At 43.9% G+C, this 27,935-nt stretch overlaps 1 protein-coding gene across 4 annotated transcripts in view; it reads right to left on the bottom strand.

Moving 5' to 3' along the window:
- Positions 1 to 27,935, bottom strand: part of bmpr1ba (bone morphogenetic protein receptor, type IBa) — a 486,264-nt gene that overhangs the window by 121,071 nt on the left and 337,258 nt on the right. For 3 of the 4 annotated variants that reach the window (XM_043674433.1, XM_043674434.1, XM_043674432.1), the window contains one exon: positions 9,441 to 9,624. In XM_043674433.1, coding sequence (XP_043530368.1) covers positions 9,441 to 9,513 — 73 coding nt within the window. In that variant the 5' untranslated portion in view covers positions 9,514 to 9,624. Of the gene's footprint in view, positions 1 to 9,440; positions 9,625 to 9,860; positions 10,174 to 27,935 lie in introns of those variants that run through there. The other variant, XM_043674435.1, reaches the window with a different exon arrangement.

Here is a 27,935-nt window from a genome sequence, read left to right as displayed (position 1 = left end):
CCCCTCATCATCCTCCTTCGTCACCTTTTCAAAGAATTCAATAAGGTTTGTGAGGCACGACTTGCCCTTCACAAAACCATGCTGACTATCCTTGATCACATTATTCCTATCCAGATGTTCATAAATCCTATCCCTTACAATTCTCTCTAAGACTTTGCCCACAACAGAAGTGAGACTCACCGGCCTATAGTTACTATGGTTATCCCTACTCCCCTTTTTGAACAAGGGGACCACATTTGCTATCCTCCAGTCTTCTGGGACTACTCCTGTAGACAAAGAGGACATAAAAATCAAGGCCAATGGCTCTGCAATCTCCTCCCTTGCTTCCCAGAGAATCCTAGGATAAATGCCATCAGGCCCAGGGGACTTATCTATTTTCACCTTTTCCAGGATTTCCAACACCTTTTCTGTACATACCTCAAAGCCATCCATTCTACTTATTTGTGCCTCAGTATTCTCATCGACAACAATGCCCTGTTCCTGAGTGAATACTGAAGAAAAGTATTCATTCAGTGTCTCCGCAATCTCTTCTGCCTCCACACGCAACTTCCCCCTACTATCCTTGACTGGACCTATTCCTACCCTCATTGTTTTATTCCTGACATACCTATAGAAAGCCTTAGGGTTTTCCCTAATCCTATCTACTAAGGACCTTTCGTGTCCCCTCCTTGCTGCTTTTAGCTCTCTCTTCAGGTCCTTCCTGGCTACCCTATAACTCTCAATCGCCCCAATTGAACCTTCACGTCTCATCTTGAGATAGGCCGCCCTCTTCCATTTAACAAGGGATTCCAATTCCTTATTAAACCACGGCTCCCTCGCACGACCCTTTCCTCCCTGCCTGACAGGTATATAGTTATCAAGGACACTCCATAGTTGCTCCTTGAACAAGCTCCACATATCATTTACACTCTTGCCTTGGAGTCTACTTTTCCAAGCCACACATCCTAAGTCATGCCTCACCGCATCATAATTTCCCTGACCCCAGCTATAACTCTTGCCCTGTCGTCCTCACTTATCCCTCTCCATCACGAGTGTAAAAATCACCGAATTATGGTCACTATCCCCAAAGTGCTCACCTACCTTTAATTCTAACACCTGGCCTGGTTCGTTACCCAGAACCAAATCCAGTATGGCCTCACCTCTTGTTGGCCTGTCTACATATTGTGTCAGGAAACTCTCCTGTACACATTGAACAAACACTGACCCATCTAACGAACTTGAGCTATAGCTTTCCCAATTAATATCAGGAAAGTTAAAGTCCCCCATAACAACCACCCTATTACTGTCACTCATCTCCTGAATCACCTTCCCTATCCTTTCTTCTACGTTTCTAGGACTATTAGGAGGCCTGTAAAAAACTCCTGACAGGGTGACCTCACCTTTCCTATTCCTAACCTCAGCCCAAACTACCTCAGATGGCAAGTCCTCATCCATCGTCCTTTCCACCACTGTAATATTATCTTTGACAAGCAATGCCACACCTCCCCCTCTTTTACCCCCCCCTCTGCCCCTACTCAAACATTTAAATCCTGGAACCTGCACCAGCCAATCCTGTCCCTGTTCTAGCCATGTCTCCGTAATAGCCACAACATCGAAGTCCCAGGTACCAACCCACGCTGCAAGTTCACCTACCTTATTTCGTATACTTCTTGCATTGAAGTATACACACTTCAAGCCACTTTCCTGTTTACAGACACCCTCCTTGGAAATTGGTGCCATGTTCCTAACCTCCCTACACTCCAGGTCCTGCACCCTAAAGCTACAGTCTGGGTTCCCATGCCCCTGCAGAGTTAGTTTAAACCCCGCCCAAGAGCACTAGCAAACCTCCCCCCAAGGATACTGGTTCCCCTCAGGTTCAGGTGTAGACCATCCTGTTTATAGAGGTCCCACCGTCCCCAGAAAGAACCCCAGTTATCCAAAAACTGGAACCCCTCCCTCCTGCACCATCCCTGAAGCCACGCATTTAATTGTTCTCTCTCCCTATTCCTCGAATCTCTATCACGTGGCACGGGTAACAAACCAGAGACAACAACTGTGTTCGTTCTAACTCTGAGCTTCCAACCTAGCTTCCTGAAAGCCTGTCTAACATCCTCGGCGCTCCTCCTACCTATGTCGTTGGTGCCAATGTGGACCACGACTTCGGGTTGCTCCCCCTCCCCCTCCAGGACCCGGAAAACACGATCAGAGACATCATGTACCCTTGCACCTGGGGGTCAACATACCAAACGTGAGTCTCTCTCTTTCCCACAAAACCTCCTATCTGTGCCCCGAACTAGCGAGTCGCCAATTACTATTGCTCTGCTCTTCTTCACCCTTCCCTTCTGAGTAATGGGGACAGGCTCCGTGCCAGAGGCCTGAACCCCATTGCTTACCTCTGGTAAGTCCCCGCCCCACAAGTATCCAAAACGGTATACTTGTTCTTGAGGGGAACGGCCGCAGGGGGTCCCTGCACTGGCTGCTTCCTCCCAGTCCCCCTCACTGTCACCCATCTATCTGCCATCTATGGACCCCATTATTCATTTGATCGCTCCCAGTGTCTAGCCCATGACAGACCTGTCCTCCCTTCTCCTTCCCCCTCTCTCTGTCTCTAGCATCCCCATTGTCCAAGGGTTGCTAACCTTGGCTCACATTCCCAGCTCATAATATCACCTATGGACAAGGAAAATCCTCAAATCCCAAGTGTAGCCACATCTGGAATGAGGACGGAGCCCTCATTCTCATTGTTTATTAAGCACATAGCTCTGGCCAACTGTACTAACCTGTCCTCCCCTTTCACAGTGCACTTGTAAGTCTGTATTTGCTGTGCCATTTCCCATTAAGAACTTGTCAAATTCCAAACGAAAACTCTTGGAACTCACTCTCGAAGACAATGCTTCAGAGGCCAAGCAGTATCTGCGAGAGTGAAAAATCAGATGGCCTTTCATTGCTTTGTAAAATCTAATGCGTATATGTCAGTTTCAAGTGAATTCAGAGTGAGTTGGATATTTATCAATTTTATTTAAATTCAGAGGGGTTGAAGTGCCCAACACTTTCAGTGCAGTCTACTCATCTTTCAGACTCCCAGCTACTTGCTATCGCACTCAGGAAAGACTGTGCCTCTGACAGTGCAGTGCTCCCTCAGCGCTGTCCTGGGAGAGACAGCTGCCTGTGCCCCAGCTTGAGCTCACGACCTTCTGGTCCAGAGGCTGGTCACGAGCTGTAACTCCAGTTGAGAACTCAATTAGCAGCATCACAGAAACGCAGTTTAAAGGAACATCTTGATGCAGGGTCAAATAAAGAGCAGCTCCACTTCTTGCGCTCTTTAACAGCTGCAAGGCCATTTATAAGTGGGAGACAAAGTCAGACATTTGGGCTGGTATCCAAAGGTAACAACAGTTACTGATATCTGCAACAACTCTCGTAACTGAAGTAAACTCCCCATTAAAGTTTTGCAGTCCATTCCACCCTTTTCAAAGATTTTTATTAAAAGAGAAAGTAACATGTCCACTTCAACAACAACAAATAACTTGCATTTTTATAGGGCCGATGTGGTGAGAAAGATCCTGAGGCACTTCACAGGAGAATTTCACGTGAGCATCAAAATTAAGAGCAGGAGCGGGCTATTCGGCCCATCGAGACTGCCCCGTCTTTGAACAGGATCATGGCTAATCTAAATTCAACATCAACCACAGCCAGTTCTACAATAACGTGCGTTTATTCAACTTGAATTGGCTGCAAAGCGATTGAAGAATTTAGACCAATCTTTATAGAGTGCAAACTTTCCTTCCCTGCATTGGCTGTGATGTGTCCCATTGATTTAAATGGTGCTGCTATTGGGGGATTTTCTTATGACACGGGATCGCGAGTAACAGAACTAGCATATTATATTGGAACCAACTGTCCCGTGAATTTATACATGCTACCTCAATGTCAAAACCTCCAGTGGCATTGCTTATCCCCTTAAGATGATTTAGAGTCATAGAGTCACAGAGATGTACAGCATGGAAACAGACCCTTCAGTCCAACGAGGTAACCTTCTTCGCTGTCCACTACACCTCCAATTTTGGTGTCATCTGCAACTTACTAACTGTACCTCTTAGCTGGAAATGTGTTGCTGGAAAAGCGCAGCAGGTTCATATACCCATCCAAATGCCTCTTAAATGTTGCAATTTTACCAGCCTCCACCACATCCTCTAGCAGCTCATTCCATACAAGTATCACCCTCTGCGTGAAAATGTTGCCCCTAATGTCTCCTGAAGAAGGGCTTATGCCCGAAACATCGATTCTCCTGTTCCCTGGATGCTGCCTGACCTGCTGCGCTTTTCCAGCAACACATTTCCAGCTCTGATCTCCAGCATCTGCAGACCTCACTTTCTCCTAACTGTACCTCTTATGCTCGCATCCAAATCATTTATGTAAATGACAAAAAGTAGAGGGCCCAGCACCGATCCTTGTGGCACTCCACTGGTCACAGGCCTCCAGTCTGAAAAACAACCCTCCACTACCATCCTCTGTCTTCTACCTTTGAGCTAATTCTGTACCCAAATGGCTAGTTCTCCCTGTATTCCATGAAATCTAACCTTGAGTCTCCCATGGGGAACCTTGTCGAACGCCTTACTGAAGTCCATATAGGTCACATCTATCACTCTGCCCTCATCAATCCTCTTTGTTACTTCCTCTAAAAACTCAATCAAGTTTGTGAGACATGATTTCCCACGCACAAAGCCATGTTGACTATCCCGAATCAGTCCTTGCCTTTCCAAATACATGTGCATCCTGTCCTTCAGGATTCCCTCCAACAACTTGCCCACCACCGAGGTCAGGCTCACCGGTCTATAGTTTCCTGGCTTGTCTTTACCGCCCTTCTTAAACTGTGGCATCACATTTGCTAACCTCCAGTCTTCTGGCACCTCACCTGTGACTATCGATGATACAAATATCTCAGCAAGAGGCCCAGCAACTACTTCTCTAGCTTCTCACAGAGTTCTCGGGTACACCTGACCAGATTCTGGGGATTTATCTACTTTTAACCGTTTCAAGACATCCAGCGCTTCCTCCTCTGTAATCTGGACATTTTGCTAGATGTCACCATCTATTTCCCTACAGTCTATATCTTCCATATCCTTTTTCACAGTAAATACTAATGCAAAATATTCATTTAGTATCTCCCCCATTTTCTGTGGCTCCACACAAAGGCCGCCTTGCTGATCTTTGAGGGGCCCTATTCTCTCTCTAGTTACCCTTTTGTCCTTAATATATTTGCAAAAACCCTTTGGATTCTCCTTAATTCTATTGCCAAAGCTATCTCATGTCCCCGTTTTGCCCTCCTGATTTCCCTCTTAAGTATACTCCTCCTTTCTTTATACTCTTCTAAGGATTCACTCGATCCATCCTGTCTATACCTGACATTTAAAAGGGACACAAATTTTCCAGCCTCATGCTTGTTCAAATTCAGTGTTTAGCACTGCTGTCTCTCAGCACCAGGGTCCCAGGTTTGATCCCAGCCTCGGGCGACTGTCTGTGTGGAGTTTGCACATTCTCCCCATGTCTGCGTGGGTTTCCTGTGGGTGCCCCGGTTTCCTCCCACAGTCCAAAGATGTGCAAGTCTGGTGAATTGGCCGTGCTAAATTGCCCATAGTGTTAGGTACATTAGTCAGAGGGAAATGGATCTGGATGGGTTACTCTTCAGCGGGTCAGTGTGGACTGGTTGGGCCGCAGGGCCTGTTTTCACACTGTAGGGAATCTAATCTAATCTAAAGCCTGAGACGAAACATTGTGCATGTTGCAAAAGGTGGGCTGCACATAAGCACAGTGTTGTAGGTAATTAGCAAAGAGTGCAGTGAATTGCAACTGTATTCATCAGACACTGCCAAGGGCAGGGTTTACTGTATGGCTGTCAGAGGTGCCACTATCTTTTTGCCATACAGCCAACCTTTTAACTCATAGCACAATGCCAAGCTTCACTGTCACTCTAATACCGCCTAATCTGTTTTTGTACTGAATTAACGTCTAATCTCTACAAACAGTGAGAATTCTAACTACACAATAATGAAAAAAAAGCTTGCAAAAAATGCATCCACAATAACACCTTGTATTCATTTCGCATATTTCACCATATGAAACTGGAACCAGAGTAGGCCATTTGGCCCCTCAGTCCTGCTCCACCATTCAATAGGAACGTGGCTGATCTGATGTTGGGGATAGTGAAAACTGCAGATGCTGGAGGGTCGAGAGGAGCTTGAAAAAAGCACAGCAGGTCAAGCAGCAAGGATGAAAGTCCTGGAGAAAGATTCCGACCTGAAACATTGACTTAGCTTCTCCTCTGATGCTGCTTGACCTGCTGTGCTTTTTCTAGCTCCACACTTCATCCACGCTCATCTGACATTCCTCACGTTCACTTTCCTGCCCTTTCCCTGTAACCCTTGACTGATCAAGAGTCTATCCCAGCCTTAAGTACACACACACAGACTGCCCCCACAGCGGCAAGGAGTTCCAAAGACTTGCAACCCTCAGAGGAGAAATTCCTTCTCATCTCAGTCTTAAATTAATGTAATAAAACATTTCCCGGCACTTCCCAGGAGTACCATAACATGGAGCTGCACAGGATGATGTTAGTACAGATGGTGAAAAGCTGGGTCAAAGAGGTGGGCTTTGAAGAGTGTCTTAAAGAATACTGAATGGCCTCTCAAACTCTTAACATTGGCCTGTATCTGTGTTTTTGTTTTTGCTATGGTTTACCTATTATTTACTTATCTATGTGACTTAACTCTGTGATCTGCTCGCAAGACAAAGATTTTCATGGTACACATGACAATAAATTCAATTCAATTCAGAGGAGAAGAGAGGTGGAGAGATGCAGAGAAAGCATCTCAGGCTTTGGGCTTAAGTAATTGAATACACAGTGACCTTCAGTGGCACAACAATAATTGACGCCAGAATGGAAGATGTTGGGAGGTTTCTGGGCCAGAGGAGATTACAAGATAAGGAGATGAAGAACGTGAGGGTGGTGAAAACAAAGATGAGAATTTTGAAATCAGTTGAGCCAGTGTAGGCCAGCAAGCACAGGGGTGATGAGGGAAAGAGAATTGCAATGAATTAGGATAGGGACAGTCGAAATTTGGACCTCAAGTTTAAACAGCATGGAAGTCCGATCAGGAATGCACATCAATAGTCAGGTTTACAGGTAATGAAGGCATGAAGGAAGGCGTGAAGTAAAATTTGGATACTTTTTATTGTCAATCAAAACTTTTTTTTTAAAATGCAGACAGACAAGATTGAGTTGGCCCATCTGTGATTCTAACAATGTGCTGCCCCTTTAAGAATTCAGAAAGCTGAAAACTCGAGACAACTCAGACAAGGTCACAAGAAGAATTCACACATTCTTTACTTTCCCCTCTTTCTCCACATCTGTGTGAAACATTGCACAGAATCCCCACCCACAACCTTCAGTTGGTGATCTGTCTCTCACACTGAAACATTCCTTTATGGACAACACCATTTTAACATTAGTCAGAAGGGGGTTGTATATGCTGTTCAAATTCACTGAAAAATCTCACTAAAGGAAATGCTGAATTCAAAATTGGTCATTTTGATTCTTTATAAAAATGGATTTTAGAATGTATACAACTTATTAAAATGTTTTCCTAGCTTTAGAAACAGATCCACAGAAACTATTTCACTACAAGGTTAAAAAGTGACATGTGGGGTTCCATATCATTTGAGCATCTCCTCCCTCTCTACTCCCTTTTTAAGACTGATCTTGTGACAGAGAATACAGTCTAATTCAAACCCGGGAGCAAGTTGCTATGGAAAATAAGCACTGTTAGCAACTGAAGGAAGAGCTTAAGTGGAGCAACTTCCTCTTGCTGAGGGTCTGTGAAACCTTTTCCTCCCGTCCGGAATTGTTTCTTCCTTACCATTCCACCAGGAATCCACTTTTCCTCGTAAGCAAGTCTCCCTGAGGTCAGGCACTCACAGTGTGAAGTGTCATTTTGCTCAGCATGTGAATACATGGATGCTCTGTCTCACAGTCTGGGAGTACTGTTTAAAGAGTCATAGAGTCATAAGTTGTACAGCACGGAAACAGACCCTTCAGTCCAACCCGTCCATGCTGACCAGATATCCCAACCCAATCTAGTCCCACCTGTCAGCACCCGGCCCATATCCCTCCAAACCCTTCCTATTCATATACCCAGCCAAATGTCTTTTAAATGTTGTAATTGTACCAGCCTCCACCACTTCCTCTGGCAACGCACTCCACACACATACCACCCTCTGCGTGAAAAAGTTGCCCCTTAGGTCTCTTTTATATCTTTCCCTCTCATCCTAAACCTATGCCCTCTAGTTCTTGACTCCCCCACCCCAGGGAAAAATCTTTGTCCATGCCCCTCATGATTTTACAAACCTCTATAAAGTCACCGCTCAGCCTCTGACACTCCAGGGAAAACGGCCCCAGCCTATTCAACCTCTCCCTATAGATTTTTATTTCAACAGATACAACATGGACTATCAACTCAAATTATTGCTATCATCATACACAGATGTTGCCATTGGTGTACATATTTATTACCATCGTACGTTCTGCACATTGCAAAATGAAAACAGCACAGAATTCAGCCAAAAACCTGGATTGCAATCGACAAAAGACCCTTTCCAAAATTTTCGCAGCCTAATCACTTGCTTTCACTATCACAGTGACTGTTATGATATTGCAAAGTCTACAGCATATCACTCAGCAAGGCACATGAGTGTGACGCAGAGCAAGATGCGCTGCAATTTTAGACAGAAATAGAAAAACAATACAATGAGTCAAATTGCATCAGTCACTATTCAATGGAACTAGAGACTTTAACATTTCAGATAGCAATACAACACAAGCCTCACAAATCACTTTTACTAGACACTGAAGCTCCCTTCACTGTGCCCAGGTAATATTTTAAGACTAGTGCCAGGTTTTGTTGCACCTTTTTACAAACACAAACTCTCCTGCTGAGGAGGAAGAAGATGATTAAAAGGAGAGACTGTGAACAACATGGGTTTCTGCTTTTGCATGCACATCAATTCTTCATTACAACTTCAATGCAACCACATACAATGTCTATTCCAAAGGAAAATGGAAAGGATATCCAGAAACAGAAATCAAATGAATAATCGTTTGTGAGATTTATCAAAGCATTGCCTTTTAAGTGCTTTGTTCAGCAGGTGTGCTGGAGAAGTGTAAAAACCCCAGTCTGGAAAGAGTGAACTGTGCTGCGTCGGATGGAAATTACTTCCTTAAGATTGATCAAATTAACCTGCAAACCATCAAAAATGAAATGTCCCTGATAAAATTGAGGGTAGCTTTCCTATGTCAGGAAAATGTGGACATTGTTATGGAAATCTCAGCATGAACAAACAGCAAACAGCCTGGAAACTAAAAGCCTTAGCTTCACGACTGAAGTCTGACTGTTGTATCGGCTTACCTTCAATCTGTAGGGATAACAGCACGAGCAAGGAAACGGGAATCTGCCAACTTGGATTAGCGAGCCAAACCATCACCTTTGAGCACGGAGACGCTGGGTAATGATTTCCTCCTGCCTTCCTTTAGCCCGTTTCAGTGTTGTAGCTCAGTTCGGTTAAGGCAGCTCCTCCAGCTCTGTGACAGGCCTGTGGTGGGAATGTGAAAGACAGCGCTGTTATAAACTGGCTCTGTCACCAGTTAGAACTCAGTTGGACACTTCAGGGTGAGGACAAGAGAAAGAGCACCTAGGATCTGACACAGGAATGGATTACGCTGACAGGAATGTGGACTGCACCGTTCTTAGATGAAACCAAGTCACCCCCCCCCCACCCCCCTCAGTGGCATTTCATGAATTGACCTGTGAGGCAGAGAGAGGCTTTACCTGAATCCAATTTAATGAGGTGCCTTGAAGCTTTTTAAAAAGCAGTGACATTCCTACTTCATTCCTGTTCTGCTACAAAAGTCCAGGTCAACCATGGTTTCATCGTCCAAGATGAATCTGAGTGAACCTCCCACTGAAAAACTCTATCACTTTGTTATAAACAAAACAATCCCTGCATGTTGATTAGCCCATCAGCTTTTCCTTCTGCTTTCCAAATGCCGCCAAGTTGATGTCAAGACAAATAAAAGGTGGAGTAAAGTGGGAGGGAGCGCAAAGAAACGGTGGAGGGGAATATAGCGTGGGAGGATAGACGAAGGGGTAATGGGGGCATAGAGGATTTGGGGAAAACAGGGGAGAAAGGAGAGGAGAGGGGTGGTGGGGGAGGGAAAGAAAAGAGGGTAAAGGGAGGGAAAGGAATGAGAGAAAGTGAGACACGAGAGAAACAGAAAATGAGACGGGTGGTATAGAAGAAGAGAGAAGGAGAGATGGAATGGGGGAGAGAGAGAGTTAAAGGACGAAAGGAAAGAGGAGGAAGACAGAAATTCTGTGACTTGCCTGGAACACTGGTACAAATGATGTTCTTTCTCACTGGTGCTGCTTGCTATGCAGGGCTGCTTGTCAGTGCTGATTTGCTCTCAGGCACGGATTACATGTGATAAGGTCTGACCTTATTTAAGTATTCACACATTAAGGCCCCTCATAGTGAGCAGCTGAACACAAAAAGCCCCTCAGATGTTCAGGGCATCAATCAGCTTCACAGTAGGTTGCCTGCCAAAGCCTGCCATTAAACTCAGGGGGAAGAGAAAGAGAGAGAGAGAAGGGGGCGGCTTTCAGTCTGAGGCAGACTTAATAACGTCTAAAAAAACTGGCCACGGTCCCTCAAAATTCAATTGTCTTTCTTCTCTTTCAAAACACTTGTCATTAATAGCAGTTAGATATGAAAATCGTCCCTTCTACCCATTGTGACAAAATCCCCTTCAAAGTTTAAATTCCTACACCTGTGGTTGCATTTTTTTTGCATTAAAAAATAAACAGAAGTAACAGTCCATCCATAATCATGTTAAATCCTCTTGTTTTTTTGTGTTTTAACACATGCCCCACAGCCCGGCTTCTCTCCTTGGATTCACACTGCCTTTCTTTACCAGAACAGCGGCAGCTTAGGCAAATTGTTGAAACAATTCTCCAGTTGCCGCACAAAGGATAGTTAAAACAAACATGGCTTGGGGAAAAGCAAATGAGTGACAGAGTGCAGAGAAAATACAGCCCAGCTGAAAGTGCAAACTTTAAATAAATAGGAGAGAGGCGTGTACAGTCCCCTGTAGAAAAGATTCCTGCAGGTAAGACAAGTAAATTTCTCTCCCTACCTTTCTCAACTGCAGCAGCCACATACATCATTCCTCAGTGAGAAAACTAGACGTGGTAACTTGCAAACTAATGGCCTTACTCCCCACTTTCTCTGCAACCCCTTCTACAGCTGCATCTCTCTGAAACTTCTGCACTCCTCCAATTCCAACTTCTTGAGCATTTGAATTGCCCAGTCATTTATCGCCATGCACTCAGAGGTCTTGGATCTGAAGTTCCTCCTTAAACCACGTTGCTTCTCTCAATACTGCCCAGCCTCACCCCACTTTAAGCTGTTCTTTAAGATGTTGAACGGGGTGTGGGATGGTTGTAAGTCTGGAGGAAGACACAGAGGTACAATGGCAGCAATAGCAACAATTTGCATTTCTTTCATTTGTTCATGAGATCTGGCAGGCAGTACCAAGGCCAGTCTCACTGATGCCTCTTATACAGTAATGTCATTGTAGAAAATGTCCTGAACATTTACGGGAGGCATGGTGCCTCACAGCACCAGGGTCCCAAGTTCAATTCCAGCCTCGGTGACTGTCTGTGTGGAGTTTGCACATTCTCCCCGTGTCTGTGTGGATTTCCTCTGGGTGCTCCAGTTTCCTCCCACAGTCCAAAGATGTGCAGGTCAGGTGGATTGGCCATGCTAAATTGCCCGTAGTGTTAGGTGCATTAGGCAGAGGGAAATGGGTCTGGGTGGGTTACTCTTCGGAGGGTCGGTGTGGATTTGTTGGACTGAAGGGTCTGTTTCCACACTGTAGGGAATGTAATCTCACGTAATCTCATAGAAGTGGAATTGAAAATAATCACAATTATTAGCTACTCTCTCACTTACGGAGATGAGTTGGTTATTGTAGATTATACACCTTCCAATTGGAGTTCCTAATGAAAACTGGTCAAGGTTAGTGGTTGTTGTTGGAAACCAAAGAAGTGCAACATTGGGCAAGGAGACAAATGGCATGATTATGTAAGCTAGTGACTCTCATTGTATTCCTTAAAGATCAAGAAGAGTGACTTGAGTGGAACAACATGGTGGGGAGGGAAATAGACTCTCAGAAGTAATCATGGACCCAGAGGGGGAGAAAACTGATTGGGTAGCAGTTTTAGTCACCGTATTGAAGGAAACAAAATTATTTCATCAGAGAAGTTTCACTAGGATGATCCCTGGAATGAAGTGATTGTATTATGACCAAAGGCTAATCAGGTAAGGACTCTTTCCTGATGAAGGGCTTTTTGCAGTCTTGCCTGAAACGTCGATTTTCCTGCTCCTCAGATGCTGCCTGGCCTGCTGTGCTTTTCCAGCACTACTCTAATCTTGACTCAGGTAAGGACTCCACTCATCGGAGTTTAGAAGAATGAGAGATGATCTCATTGAAACATATCAGATTCTGAAGGGGCTTAACTGGCCGAATGCTGAGAGGATTTTTCCCCTTTGAGAGAGTCTAGGACCAGAAGCCATCGTCTCAGAATAAAGAGACACCAATTTCAGATTGAGATAAGGAAATATTCTTCTCTCAGAAGGTTGAGTTCTTGGAATTCCTTGTCACAGAGAGTCCTTGTGTATATTTAAGGCTGAGATTAGCGATCAGTTGGGAAATCAAGCATTCTGGGGAAAGGGCAGGAAAGTGGATGTGAGAAATGGCAGATCAGCCACGATCCTATTGAATGGTAAAGCAGGCCCAAGGGGCCAAATGGTCTATTCCTGTTCCTAATGATTCTGGACTTAGTTGAAAACAATGACAAGTCGATCAAATCTTGCCCTTCTTGCTCATACACCTAAAACTCAGTGCCTGCATAAGCAATGAGCTGTGAATGTCATCTGTTGTGTCTCACACTTGTAAAGGTTCTGCAATGTTTCACAGTTTGGACTGAAGATGGCCCAAGTTGCCTGCAAGCTATCCCCATCCAGATGTGAGATGATGTAATCATCATTTACCTTATTTTAATGTCAGCAATCAGGGGAGGAAAACCTTTGGATCTTATGTTGCAAGAGAGTATAAATTACAGTTGATTGAAATTTTAGGCTGATTGAAATTATTAGCTTCTAAGCACAAACTCACCATCACTTAGACCTTAACGATCTCAAGTGAAACAGATTTTAAAAGCAAAATCTAAAACAAACCAGACAGTATGAAATGTGAAATTAGCGAGGCTTCCTCATGGTGGGCAGGATCGACTACTTAGAGTCGAAGAGTCATAGAGCTGCACAGGACGGAAACAGACCCTTCAGTCCAATTGTTCCGACCAGATATCCTCACCTAATTTAGTCCCATCTACCAGCACTTGGTGCATATCCCTCTAAACCCTTCTGATTCATATACCCAGCCAGATGCCTTTTAAATGCTATAATTGTACCAGCCTCCACCATTTCCTCTGGCAACTCATTCCATACACACACCATCCTCTGTGTGAAAACACTGTCCCTTAGGCCTTTCCAGACCTTCCCACTCTCATCTTAAACCTGGACCCCCCAGTTTTGGATTGTCCTACCCTGGAGAAAAGACCTTGTAAATTCACCCTATCCATGTCCCTCTTTATTTCATAAACTTCTATAAGATCACCCCTCAACCTCTGATGCTCCAGGCAAAATAGCTAGGCAGGAGGTTGGAAGAACACAGCAAGCCAGGCAGCATCAGGAGGTGGAGAAGTCAACATTTAGGGTATAAACCTTCTTCAGGATTGGGGGGTGTAGGGGGAGCTGCAGATAAAGGGGTTGGAGGTGGTGGGGGCAGGGTGGTTCAGCCTCTCTCTATAGCTCAAACCCTCCAGCAACTTCCTTGGAAACCTTTTCTGCACCCTTTACTACCATATTAATAGAAGAGAGAGCTCAGTCAGTCCCTTTGAGCTTATCTCAATAAGACATAGCCCATACACGTCATTCATAATGTCAGAGAATCCACTATAACACGACAGAGTAACAGAATGCAGCCAAAAGTGCTCTGCTGAACCCAAACATTGCTATAATCAGAGATGCCTACTGGAGGATGTATGCGTGCTCTTTCAGTGGCAAAATCCCAGCAAAAGTGTTGGGTTCCTCTTTGGATCTCAGCTTGTCGGAGTGGGTGACCACACTAGAGTCACTGAGTTTTACAGCCTGCAAGGAAGCTCCTCAGCCCATCATGTCTGCACTGGTCATCCAATGTCCATCCATTCTAATCCCATTCTCCAGTACATAACCCATAGTCTTGCCTGCCATGGTGGTTCAAGTGTCCATCTAACAAGGTCTTAAAACACTTGAGTAATTCTGCTTTTGCCAGATATTTTAAGCAGTGAGTTCCAGATACCCACAGCCCTCCAGCTGATTTCTTTCTCAGATCACCGAGAAACCTCCTGCTCCTTGCGTTAAACGCATTCTTCAACCTGCACCTTAAAACAAGAACCCTTCGTTCTTGATCCCTCGAGTTGAGTAATGTTTCTCCCTCTCTACCCTGTCCATGCCTCTCGGAACTCTGACACCTCAACACGATAGAGGAGGTACTTCTGGATATCAGTGCCTTTTTAAAATCACCGTCACTGATTGCCATTCTGAATTTTGAGTGCACGTTTTTTCTCCTTGCTCATCACCCTGTGCTAGCACATTGCTTCACTGCAGCATCCCTCACCCCCTGTGCTCTGCTCGCACTGAAAGATATCATGTTATTTGAAAAAAAAATCCCAATGATCGATATGCAGCTTCCATCATCTGGTCTTTAATGCCTGTCGCATTCTTGGACTGAAGTTATTTTTTAAAAAAGGACAAATATTAATATGAAATAATTCCTGTAATTATCTGACCACAGATTGATGCACAGTGTAAGAAATACAAAAACCGTCCGCATTGAAATCACTGTTTCATCCAAAGACAGTGAAAACAGACAACTAAGTCAGATTCAAGATATCTGCCACTCTTTTTTTAATTCACACTTGCACGATACATTCACAAATTGGGAGATGAAAGGTTGCTCTTGAGTAATCAGCTTGGAAAGAATAGGAGGCACACACAGGAATATTCAAAAGATCCATATTTCAGTAACTTGCTCAGCAGAGCAAAGAGAGAAAAAATATATATGAATTAAAACTAAAGAAGTCAAGTGTTTCTCTCTCCCTGTATCTCTCAACCTCAAAGTCTGTACCTGGTGAAAAAGCAACTTAGGCCAACAACCATTCACCGAAAACTCAAATTGTACAATCTTCAACACAGGACACAATTAACAATTAACTAACTGACCTCAATTTTAAAATCTAACACCTCAAAGGACTATATGTTAAAATCAACTGTGCAGCCAATTCTGCCTTTCCATATCAGACCAATTTCTTTTTAAATTTATTATGCGCCTGTGTGTGTGTGCTTTGATGCTTCATTTTTATTACCTTTTCAGGGTTATAAGCAATAAAAGTTCTGTTCTTTAACTCAAAGAATTGTTGTAATTTGACTCCTTCAGTTTGATCAAAGTATTCACATTTTAGTTGACATGTAAGAGCTGTGCGCTAAAAAAGAAATAAAAATATAATTTTTAAAATTTATTCATTCAACATCAGCATTTATTGTATGCCCAGAGGGCAGTTGAGAGTCAACCATATTGTTATGGGTCAGGAGTTACATTTCGACTAGAATAGGTAAGGTTAGCACTCTCCTTCCCTCAACGGCAAGATGGGTTTTTCTTCACAATCAGCAATAGTCTTCATTAAACTTTCATCCCAGATGGGTTTTTTTCACTGAATTGAACCCCAGGTCCCACATCATTATCTGGGACTCTCGATTAGCAGTCCAGCGATAATACCACTAGGTCATCACCTAGCCTTGATTGGTTGGAATCAACCAATGATACGTCAAGAAAAGAGGAGCCAAATTCCTCTCTTCACCTGATCGTAACAAAGAGCTGATCTAACCGTGAGTCTGTTGACTAACCCCTGTCATAACTATGGCAGGGTACAGAGTCAACAGAGTGGCTCAATGATCAACACTGCTGCCTCACAGCACCACGGACCCAGGTTCAATCCTACCCTCAGGTATCTGTCTGTATGAAGTTTGCATGTTCTTCCCATGTCTGTGCAGGTTTCCTCCAAGTGCTCTGGTTTCCTCCCACAGTGCAAAGGTGCGCAGGTTAGAGTGGATTGGCTATGTTAAATTGCCCATAGTGTGCAGACTAGGTGGGTTAGCCATGGGAAATGCAGGGTTACAGGGATGAGTTGGGTCTGGGTGGGATGGCCTTCAGAGGGTCAGCATAGACTCGTTGGGCTGAATTCCCTACTCCCACACTGTCGGGATTCAATGATTCTAACACCATTAGTCCACAATACTTACAACTGGGTCTTCAGGCTAGACCCACATACACATTCTTTGGGGTATCCTAAAGTCTGGCTAGTGCTATCTAAATGCAACCCTTCCTTTAGATTGATTTTACATCAAATTTTCTTTTTAGTCTAAATTTGTTTTAGATACTGTCTTACTCTCAGTGGTCTCATTTGAAGCAAAGCCAGGTCATGGAGAGAGGAGGGGCAGATGATGCGGATAGAGTGAGATGGAGAGGGATGTAAGGGGTGGAGAGCATCAACTGTGGGATAGAATGATCAGACCGAAAGGCCTGCTCCATGCTGTAAACTCAGTTGCAATTCTGAAATGAGAATATATTATAACTAATGCACAACTTGGCAGGCAATCAGAAAAAATAAAAATAATTGTGACAATTCCATTCCATAGCTGTTTGAGTGCTATCAATAATGCTTATCCTGTCCTCTCAGCCAGATAGTGTGCAAACTGACTGGAGAGAAGAAAAAATAAATACCTTTTTATTTACATGCTGTTTATTGTGAACTCTATCAGTGTAATGGCATACTCTTGGACCACTGTAAAAGACCGGGTACATCAAGATCAGTACACTCTCAACACTCTACTGTTTGTCAAAGAGTATAAGTCTCGCTTTCAAGAAATTAGGTTTTTACAAATGTTTCCATGGGATATGGAGCCCATTCCTTATTGTGCCTGGAAAGGTGGGAGAGCTACCTTGTGGAAAACCTGCAGGTCATGGGGTTGTTCTTGAGTTAGCCACTGATAACTGCTTTAGCTTGTTGTAAATGGTCGCAGATGATTTTGATGGAGGTTATTCCAGCTGCAATCCTTGTCCATGTCTTGGGTAACCCTTCAGAAAGAGAACTGGGTGCCCACCAGTAGATTTGAGGCTTTCTCCCATATCGGGCATCAAAGAGCATGGAAGTGCAATACAAATATTCTGATTTCAAGAAAAAGATATGATTTGGAGGTGCCGGTGTTGGACTCGGGTGGACAAAGTTAAAAATCACACAACATCAGGTAATAATACAATAAACCTGTTGGACTATAACCTGGTGTGTGATTTTTAACTATGAAATAAATAGGCACAGATTGAGGGCATTCGGTACATCAACAGACTGCTACTCTTTTGAATGGGTTATCTAATTAATCTCACTCACTTTATAGCCCTGCAAATGTTATGTTTCAAGTACAGAATGTTTCTAAGTCCCTTTCAAAATTACTTTTCAATCTGTTAACCACCACCTATCATTTCAAATTAAAACATCCAACTTACCTGGTGTTCCATTTTCTGTTGCTTATTAAAAAGATTATTTTACTGGGATTTTCTTCTGGTTGTTATTAACTGTAGTAACAGTGCCCTATGAGGTACTTGTCATACTGATTTTATACAGATGCACTGTCACTGGGACATCATCGTGCCTCTCTGACAGGGAATGAGATAAAGATCTATGTGAGAAAGCACCTATCGTATTTAATCGAAGATAGCCAAAGATTGCAATTCATGAGAGAGGCAATGCAGGTACATTTTGCAATTGGGTCAAATCTCTCAGTTTACAGAGCAGTGGCATTACACAACTCTGTTTCCATAAGAAGACTCACATTAAACAGTGTCTTCCGTAAGCCCTGGGCGTCCCAAAGAGCTTTCTACCCAATGAAGTGGTTTTGAAGTGCTGTAATATGGGATGTGCAGCAGCTAATCTGTGGCCAGCAAACTCCCAACAAAACAGCAATGTGATAGTGCCCAGATAGTCTGGGATGCTGAGTGATAGTTAACTAGCAACCAGGAAACATGCCAGATCTGTACATCTTTGGATTCAATCAGGGGATGTGGCTGTTACTATCTTTGAGAAGGTGCTGATGAGCTGCCTTTACAAACATGGAGAGGAAAGGTACACCTTGAGCATTGTTAGGAAGGAAGTTCCACAGATCTATTTTAAACACATACATAAATTCAGCCGAGTTTACAGGAGTTGAAAAATGTGATGCTGGAAAAACACAGCAGGCCAGGCAGCATTCGAGGAGCAGGAGAATCGACTTTTCGGGCTTAAGCCCTTCTTCAGGAATGAGGCTGGTGTGCCAGGCTGAGATAAAAGGTAGGGGGTGGGGATTTGGGGAAGGGGCGTTGGGAATACGATGGGTGGAAGGAGGTGAGGGTGAGGGTGATAGGCCGGAGAGGGGGTGGGTCGGAGAGGTCAGGAAGATGATTGTAGGTCAAGTGGGCGGTGCTGAATCCGGGGGTTGGGACTGAGATAAGGTGGGGGGAGGGGAAATGAGGAAGCTGGAGAAATCTACATTCATCCCTTGTGGTTGGAGGGTTCCTAGGCGGAAGATGAGGCGCTCTTCCTCCAGGCGTTGTGTGGTCAGGGTCTGCCTCTTGACCTGCAATCTTCTTCCCGACCTCTCCGCACCCACCCCCTCTCTGGCCTATCACCCTCACCCTCACCTCCTTCCACCTATCGTATTCCCAGCGCCCCTCCCCCAAATCCCCGCCCCCTACCTTTTATCTCAGCCCACCTGACACACCAACCTCATTCCTGAAGAAGGGCTTATGCCCGAAACATCGATTCTCCTGCTCCTTGGATGCTGCCTGGCCTGCTGTGTTTTTCCAGCATCACATTTTTCAACTCTAGTCTCCAACATCTGCAGTCCTCACTTTCTCCTAGTTTACAGGACCACAAGGTAGCTGTCTGATCAGGGAGAGAGGTGGTGGTTTAGCCTGAGGACCACCGTGCCTTAGTCAAGGGGAGAGGTTGAGAAGGAGAGTCTTTCATGGTAACTTTGATTAGTGCAGGAATTGAACCCACGCTATTGGCATCACACTGTTTTGCAAACTAGCCACTGAGCTAACTGATCCCACATATTTACACTGTAGCTAGAATTCTTCATGGAGTGTAGTATATGTAATGAGGTGAATGAGGATTGCCGGCTCTGGCAATATATCAAACTTCATCACATGATGTCCTGATGTGGCATTCCTGCTACAGTACCATTGGTTTCCCGACATATCCATCCCAACAGGCCACCATACTCCTGTGCCAACTGGAAAACAGACTGACATTCCTACAATTCCTGACTGCCAAACAGCCGTCATTTAGCCATCCCCAAATACTTTTATAACTAACAAAGAAAACTGAAATTTTATTTTTTCAGAGCTTCAACTTCCATCCAGCGCAACCTCCATGGCAGTATCCTGGCGATAATTTTGTATAACATGGAGACTCATGGGCAATCCTGGAGGATTGGCGGCCCCAGGGTGAATGGACATCTCAATCTGTTTAAGAAAACTAAAATTTGATTTACCTGTCACGACAGACGATTTCAGGGACACTTAATTTCCCAATAATTTGCTGGAAGGCCTGCATACTGCTTGATTATCTGTTCCGTGGCTGTTAAACGTCCCACTGTCTATCTCTAGGGACTGCTTAATGTCCCATTATCTACCTCCATCACAGCTGGTTATTTAAAGGGACTTTGTCATCTGGAAAAACTGTCACGCAAAGCAATTTTGAGGTTGGTAAACAGAGGAAACATAAGATTAGTGGGACGATTAAATCACAGCAACTGGCATTCCAGATTGATTAGCTGTGTTGCTTTGTTTCTTGATGCTGATTCAAATCAATCTATCATAAAATAACCTGGTTCTGACTACACCATGAACATTCCTTTCAATATTTCACAATTTAAAATATTCAGTTATGCTGCTGTCACTTAAAAGAGTGGGGGAAGGATACAGGACTTTCACTCAAATGATTTTAATTCAGTTTTGCGTCTGAAGTTAAAAACCAAAAGAAGAGCAGACGCTGTAAATCAGGAACAAAAGCAGAAATGTTCTGAGGAAGGGTCACCAGATCTCAAACATTAACTCTGATTTCTCTCCACAGATGCTGCCAGACTTGCTGAGCTTTTCCAGCGGTTTCTGTTTCCGCCTCTGAAGTTGTTTGCTGTATGTAACAGCAAGGCATCCCCATAGCTCTTGACCAAATTGCAGTGTTGATTTCAAAATGGACAAGATGGCTGAACTCAGGAGGCAAAGAGAGAGTGACTGCCCTTGACAACAATACAACTTTTGACCTTGAGAAAAACTGATGTCAATGGGAATCGGTAAAAAAAACTCCCCATTGGTTGGAGTCATACCTTTCTTTTATCCATTTCTGAGCTGAGGACATCACTGGCCAGGCCAGCATTTATTACCCATTCCTAATTGCCCACAGGGCAGTTTAAGAGTGAAACGTGTTGCTAAGAATCTGGGTCACATGTAAGCCAGACCAGTTAAGGGTGACAGATTTCCTTCCCTAAAGGATATTAGTGAACCAGATGGGCTTTTCCAGGAGTCGACAATGGTCATCATGAGACTCCAGATTTTTATTAAATTCAAATTCCACCATCTGCCATGGTGGGATTTGAACCTGGATTTCCAGAACATTATGTGGGTCTCTGGATTAATAAGTCAGCGATAATACCACTAGGCCATAACCTGAAAGTCAATCATCTCAGCTCCAGGATATCTCCGCAGGAGTTCTTCAGGGGAATGTCCTAGGGCCAACCATTCTCTGCTGCTTTATCAATGATCATAAGGTCAGAAGTAGGGATGTTTGCTGATGATTGCACAATGGTGATTCACAGCTTCTCAGATACTGATGCACTCCATGTCCATGTGAAGTATAACCTGGACAACATTCAGGCTTTTGCTGATAAGCGCTAAGTAACATTTGGGCCACATATGTATCATACAATGACCATCTCAAACAAGTCAGAATCCTACCATCTCCATTTGTTATTCAATAACATTACAATCACTGGTACCTTTATCATCAATATCGTGGGGGTTATAATTGATCAGAAACTGAATTGGACTGGCTAGAGGCTAGGAATCCTGCAAGAAGTCCATCACTTCCCATCTCTCCAATGCCTGCCCACGACAAAGCACATGTGATGGCACAAGGGTATGATGGAATACTCTGCATTCACCTGGATTGGTGGAGCTCCAAAGCATTCCAAAAACTCAACACTATCTATAACACAACAGCCCATTTGATTATCACCCCATTCACCAACTTTATCATTCACTCCTTCCACCAAAAATGCAGAGTGTGTACCATCAGTAAGATGCACTGCAGAAACCAGCCAAGCCTTTCTCAACAGCACTTTCCAAATGTGCAATCTCAACCATTGCAGTGCAAGGGAATACCATCACTATAATCATCCATAAATCATCCTGACTTAGAAATAAATCGCCATTCCTTCACTGTAATTGGATCAAAATCCTGCACTCCCTCTCTAACAGCACTGTGGATTCACCCGTATCCCATTGACTGCAATGGTTCAAGAAAGCAGCTAAGCATCGTCTTTCCAAGGCCAGCTTTTCTGGGCTAAGGAAAGACAGTCTGGCCTTGAAGGGGGTCCTGAGGATGTTTACAAGAATGATCCTGGGGATAAATGGCTTGTCATATTAGGAGCGCTTGAGGACTCTGAGTCTATACTTGGTGGAGTTGAGAAGGACCGGGGATGGGGGGGAATTGATTGAAACTGAGAGGCCTGCATAGAGTGGACATGGAGAAGATGTTTCTACCAGCAGGACAGACCAGAACCCGAGGGCACAGCCTCAGAGTGAAGCGACGACCCTTTCGAACTGAGATGGGGAGGAATTTCTTCAGCCAGAGGGTGGGGAATCTGTGGAACTCATTGCCGCAGAGGGCTGTGGAGGACAAGTCATTCTGTGTCTTTAAGACAGAGATAGACAGGTTCTTGAATAGTAAGGGGTTCAAGGGTTACAGGGAGGGGTTGAGAGACATATCAGCCATGATCACATGGTAGAGCAGACTCGATGGTCCAAATGGTCTCAAATTTGCTGCTATATTGTATAGTTTCATGGACTTAGTTCGGGATGATTAAAACAAAAATCAGCATCATCCATACAGTGGAAATAAAGAAAAAGGTCTTTAAAATGCTCTCTGCCTGATTTTCCATCTTTTGCCACTCAATTCTCTAATTCCCAAGATGTACAGCCTCTCACCTGGTGAGTATATGAACACAGGGCAAAAGTGAGGACTGCAGATGCTGGAAACCAGAGTTTAGATTAGTGTGGTGCTGGAAAAGCACAGCAGGTCAGGCAGCATCCGAGGAGCAGGAAAATCGTCGATTCTTTGCCCGAAATGTCGATTTTTCTGCTCCTCGGATGCTGCCTGGCCTGCTGTGCTTCTTGAGTATATGAACACACACCACTCAGTCCCTCTAGCCTGCTCTGTGCACCGCACGATCATGGCAGATCCAATTGTAGCTGTATCTCCACATTCCCTGGTAACCTTTGGCTCCTTTATTAGTGAAGAACCTGTCCACCTCTGCGTTAAAGGTATTTAATGACTGCATCTCCACCGCAATCTGGGAATAAGAGTCCCAAAGAATTTTGACCACCTAAAAGAAAGAAGTCCTCAGCTTGTCTTAAATGACAGGCTGCTTATTTTTAATCTGTTACCCCTTATTCCCAACTCGGCACAAAGAAGTAAGAACAATAGAATTTATCTTAACGGCCCTTTTAAAAATGTTCCTTTCCAGTTATTTTTCTTTTTCCATCTTTTAACTCTTCAAAAATTGGATGCTGATGTTCTGTGCCAATTAAATTATTTATTCATGTCTATTTTGCTTGCTTAACGATTTTCACATTGTTCACTGTCTCTTCAAATACTTGTGCTTACATTAGGCTTTTCCTTAGATCCTGTCACTGGTAACTATGAACATGATATAGATTTCAATATTGACGCATCTTAAAATAAGATACTCCCAGACTCTCCAATTTCCTGTTCACATGGATTGTATTTTTATGCCAAGTACTTCGACAGCAGGAAATAGTTTTCTGTGGGCGAATTGCATGAGGGACAATACATAGAGCAGTTTTTGCTTCAGTGAAATGCCCATAGTGTTAGTCATGGATTCAGTGTGTAACAATCCCATGTCTGAGTCAGATGATTATGAATTTAAATACTTTTCCAGGACTAAGACACAACAAATTTAGACTGATACTCTAATGCAACGCTGAGGCAATGCAGCACTGTTGGAGGCTCTGTCTCTCAGGGTGACTTGTTAAATTAAGATCCTAGCTGTCTCAATTCTTAGACAGATGTGAACGATTCCCTGGAAACCAATTTGAACATCTGAAGAGGAGTTATCTCTCATGTCCTGGAAAATGGTGGCATGGTGACTCAGTGGTTAGCATTGCTGCATCACAGTGCCAGGGACCCAGATTTAATTCTACCCTCAGTGACTGTCTGGGTGAGCCTAAATTGCACATAATGTCCAGGGATATGCAGGCTAGATGGGTTAGCCATGGATAATGTTGTGTTACAGGGATGGGCTGGGACTGGGTGCGATGCTCTTCAGAGGGTCAGTGTTAATTCAATGGGCCAAATGGCCTACTTCCACACTGTAAGGTTTCTATGATTCCATGAATATTTCGTCATCAATCAACGTCTAAAACAGAATATCTGATCGTTAACATATTGCTATTTGTAGGAACTTGCTGTATGAAAATTGGCTTCTGTGTTTCTCTCATTACTTCAGAGATTACACTTAGAAATTCAAAGGTGCTTAATTGATTGTAAAGCATTTTGAAATGCACTGTGGCCCAAAATGATGCTATATAAATGCAAGCCTTATTTTCATTTCAGTAAAAATACAAGGAACATGTATGTTTCCAGCAGTCTAATGAACAATCCGTATTTTCCAATTCACCTTCAAGTGCCAGTCCTGGATGAATGAAAGATGGTTGAGTCCAATCATGGACACCGTCTTTTGGCAATTTTTCAATAATTCCCTTTTAGTTTCATATTTGTGACTCCAGTGGCTAGAGTGAAGGTGAAATTTGTTTTGGTTTAACTTGCAAACACTAACCCAAAGGCTGAAATGAAAAAGTGACATAATTTGGAAAAATTACTCCTTGTCTGCTGATGTCAAACTTCCCAAACTTGTTTAAATACATAGAGCATGATCTTTAGAAAAGACGAGCAGGTATTTAAACCTTCTGTCCATCAGGAGCTGGACTAAGATTGTGCAAACCCATCCTATGCAGCATTCAATCGCCTATGTAAGTCTTTACAGGTTTATAAAACCAAAGTGGGCAGATAGAATTAAGACACAAATGAGCCAATATCTCACTGAATGGAAGGACAGGTTTATGAGACTGAATTGTCTACTCTTATTTTAAAGTCATTAATTGTACGTGAATTATTTCGGGTCCTTTCTGAAATACGAGATGTGAAGTAAGATATTTTGGGGAAAGCAGTGGCATTGGGATGTCATCACTGGACTAGAAATCCCGAGATGGGAGCTATTCCTCCTGGGACATGGGCTCCAGGGAGTGTAGCTACATCAGGTGGTTCATAAACCAATTCTCACTTCAAAAAGGCAACTCATCACCAGCTTCCTGTGGAAAACGAGGGATAGGCATTTAAAGCTATCCGAGCCAGCAACACCAACATCCCATGAGTGAATAATAAGCAAATTGGTCAGTAATGTTACTGATAATGCAATCATAATGTAGACTTAACCATCAGACAGGGAGCAAATAGAGCGGAGACAAGCAACACTCTGTATCCGCCTGTAGTAACATCTATATTGGTTATGAAGTATTGAAACTGCTTGACTTCTCTATGTTCAGATTAATGGTAGGGTATAGCACATAAAGATTATATTTATTATCACATCAATCCCAAATCAAACAGGCAATGTACCTTGACCTATGAAGGAAGACTGGATCAACTGGGTTTGTATTCCTTGAAACTTAGAAGGATGAGGGGGGAGTCTCATAGAAACATATAAAATCCTGATGGGACTGGACAGGTTAGATGCAGGAACAATGTTGAGAAAGTCCATAACTAGGGGTCACAGTCTACGAATAAGGGGTTAAGCCATTCAGGACTGAGATGAGAACACATTTCTTCACTCAGGGAGTTGTGAACGTGTGGAATTCTCTCCCACAGGAAGCTGTTGGGACCAGTGCATTAAATATATTCAAGAGGGAGGTGGACATGGCTCTTGCGGCTAAAGGGATTGAGGGGCATGGAGAGAAAGTGGGAATAGGGTACTGAAATTGCATGATCAGCCACGATCATAGTGAATGGTGGAATGATGGTGCAGGATGAAAGGGATGAATAACCCATTACAGCACCTACTATCTACGTTTAAGAGAGATTTGTTTAGGTTCCTTTTGGCCCAACAAGTCCACACCAACCCTCCGAAGAGTAACCCCCCCCAGACCAATTCCTCTACCCTACATTTACCCTGACTAATGTACTTAACACTATGGGCAATTTAGCATGGCCAATTGACCTGATCTGCACATCTTTGGACTGTGGGAGGAAACCGGAGCACCCGGAGGAAACCCACACAGACACGGGGAGAATGTGCAAACTCCACACAGACAGTCGCTCGAGGTGGGTATCAAACCTGGGTCGCTGGCGCTGCGAGGCAGCAGTGCTAGCCACTGAGCCACCGTGCCACCCGTTAGGTGATATCATTGAGATGTGATGTTCCATTATAAAGGTGGACAGACCTCTGACTACATGTAAGAGATCGTCAGGCAATGTAAATACTTAACATTGTCAATAAACTTCAAGACATCACTTTTAACGAAAAAACAGTCTCCATGGTACACACGACAAGAGCTAACATATGGGGAAAATTCAGAGAATATCAGACAGTGTTTGAGGGAGAAACTACATCAAGGACAGCTCACAGTTGGATACCACAGGGGGTCAGGGACAAACTGGGTCTGAGGGTAAGGACAGACAGGGCCATGATGCAGACCCTCACTGCAGCTGAACATCTCCAATCTACAAGGTAAAAAAGGGCTAAAATAAAAATAAGTGAATCTTTAATTCTGAAAGAATGGAATATTTGTTTTACAAACCATAAGTTTGTGACGTAAGCCAGAAGTTTGCTGAGCACAGGCCCTGTAACTCCAGCTCTACAGGGAAAAGTTTAGACAGTGTAATCTGTCTTTTACCAAAACTCTTCCACACCCACAATCTCGCTGTTACCCACTCACTCCTATCCCCATTTACTGATAAACTGACCTTCTGAAAGGAGATAGCGCTGTCTCCATCTGAAACTTTTCCAGCCTCGGTTGTCAATGCTTCACTTACATTTGCACAATTTGTCGCACTAATCACACGGTAGTGTGCTTGGCTCCTGAAGTCTTCCAGCCGCTGCTGTGTTTCTCTGCTCTCAGTATATTCCTATTACCAACCCACCTAGCGGATCTCACTGCCTGTGACCTTGCCTCTGTACTGATTTGTTACATGTTGGCATTTGACCTCTCAAATAAACTCTGCTATTCACAATAAGGAGCTGCTTTTATTTGACCCTCCGACACCCCCCACCCCCACCACATCTCAAGCCCTGATGGATTTAAGCCTCCAGCAAGACTGGAATTCCTTCTCTCCTATTTCACATTCTTTATAACTTCCATCAGGCCACGGCTGGATTGCTAACTCCTCAACACTGAAGACCTAAGAGCAAGAGAGAGAGAGAGAGAGAGGGTGAAAGGGAGAGGGATGACCATATTAAAAAAAAACTTACTTTAAAATGCTAGTAAAAAGGTGAACTACCACGATACGTCACATGCATCATTGTTGGGGAATCTTTTCCCACTTTGCAGAGTTGTGGAAACAGAACTCTTCTGGACTCAGTAATAAGGTGAACAGGTAGGAGCAGAGGCACAGATGCAGCCTGTTACACTGAAGTCGATGTTCCCTTTCAGACTGCTCTCTGCTTCTCAAACTGCTCCAAGTATGTTATGGAATGTGTGTACCTTGATCTTGGCTCACGTACAAACCCGTCACTGAAAAACCTAGCTACGTTATGTACTTAAAGGAACAAACGTTGCAGGGTTCCACACCGAGCAGGACCACCGCACTACCAGGGCTGCCAATGCTCCAGGTATGTCCCGGAAACTCCGGAAAGATTAATCTGCTGGCAGTGCCCAGGAGGAAAACCATACAGCAAGGAGGGAAAAAATCTTTCAATGTTTTCATTTAATTATTAAAACACTGAACTTGGTAAAAGAAAAGTCTTATTGATGGACATGGCAGAGCACTTGAAATATTCAAGGCTGTGGGCCAAGTGATGGAAAGTGTAAATATGTCATCACAAACCTGATGGACTGAAGGGCCTCATCTGCACTGTGTGAATCATTGGATGGTCAAGAAAAATCCAACTGGTTACCAAACAATCTGTTTGTTTTGCTGCTAATTGTGAGAAGGTGATGAACCAAAGAAATGTACACAGCAATGATCGGAGATGGTAATAAGCTCCAAAAGGACTTAGGCAGGATGGGGGAACATAGACAGGGGAGGGGAATGGGTGGAGAGGGTGGGGGAATGTAGACAGGGAAGGGGAATGGGTGGAGAGGGTGGGGGAATGTAGACAGGGGAGGAGAATGGGTGGAGAGGGTGGGGGAACAT

This window comes from Chiloscyllium plagiosum, chromosome 32, assembly GCF_004010195.1.
Source record: "Chiloscyllium plagiosum isolate BGI_BamShark_2017 chromosome 32, ASM401019v2, whole genome shotgun sequence".
NCBI classification, from domain to species: domain Eukaryota; kingdom Metazoa; phylum Chordata; class Chondrichthyes; order Orectolobiformes; family Hemiscylliidae; genus Chiloscyllium; species Chiloscyllium plagiosum.
Note: the sequence above shows the minus strand (reverse complement) of the source record. Positions and strands in the feature narration are given on the sequence as shown.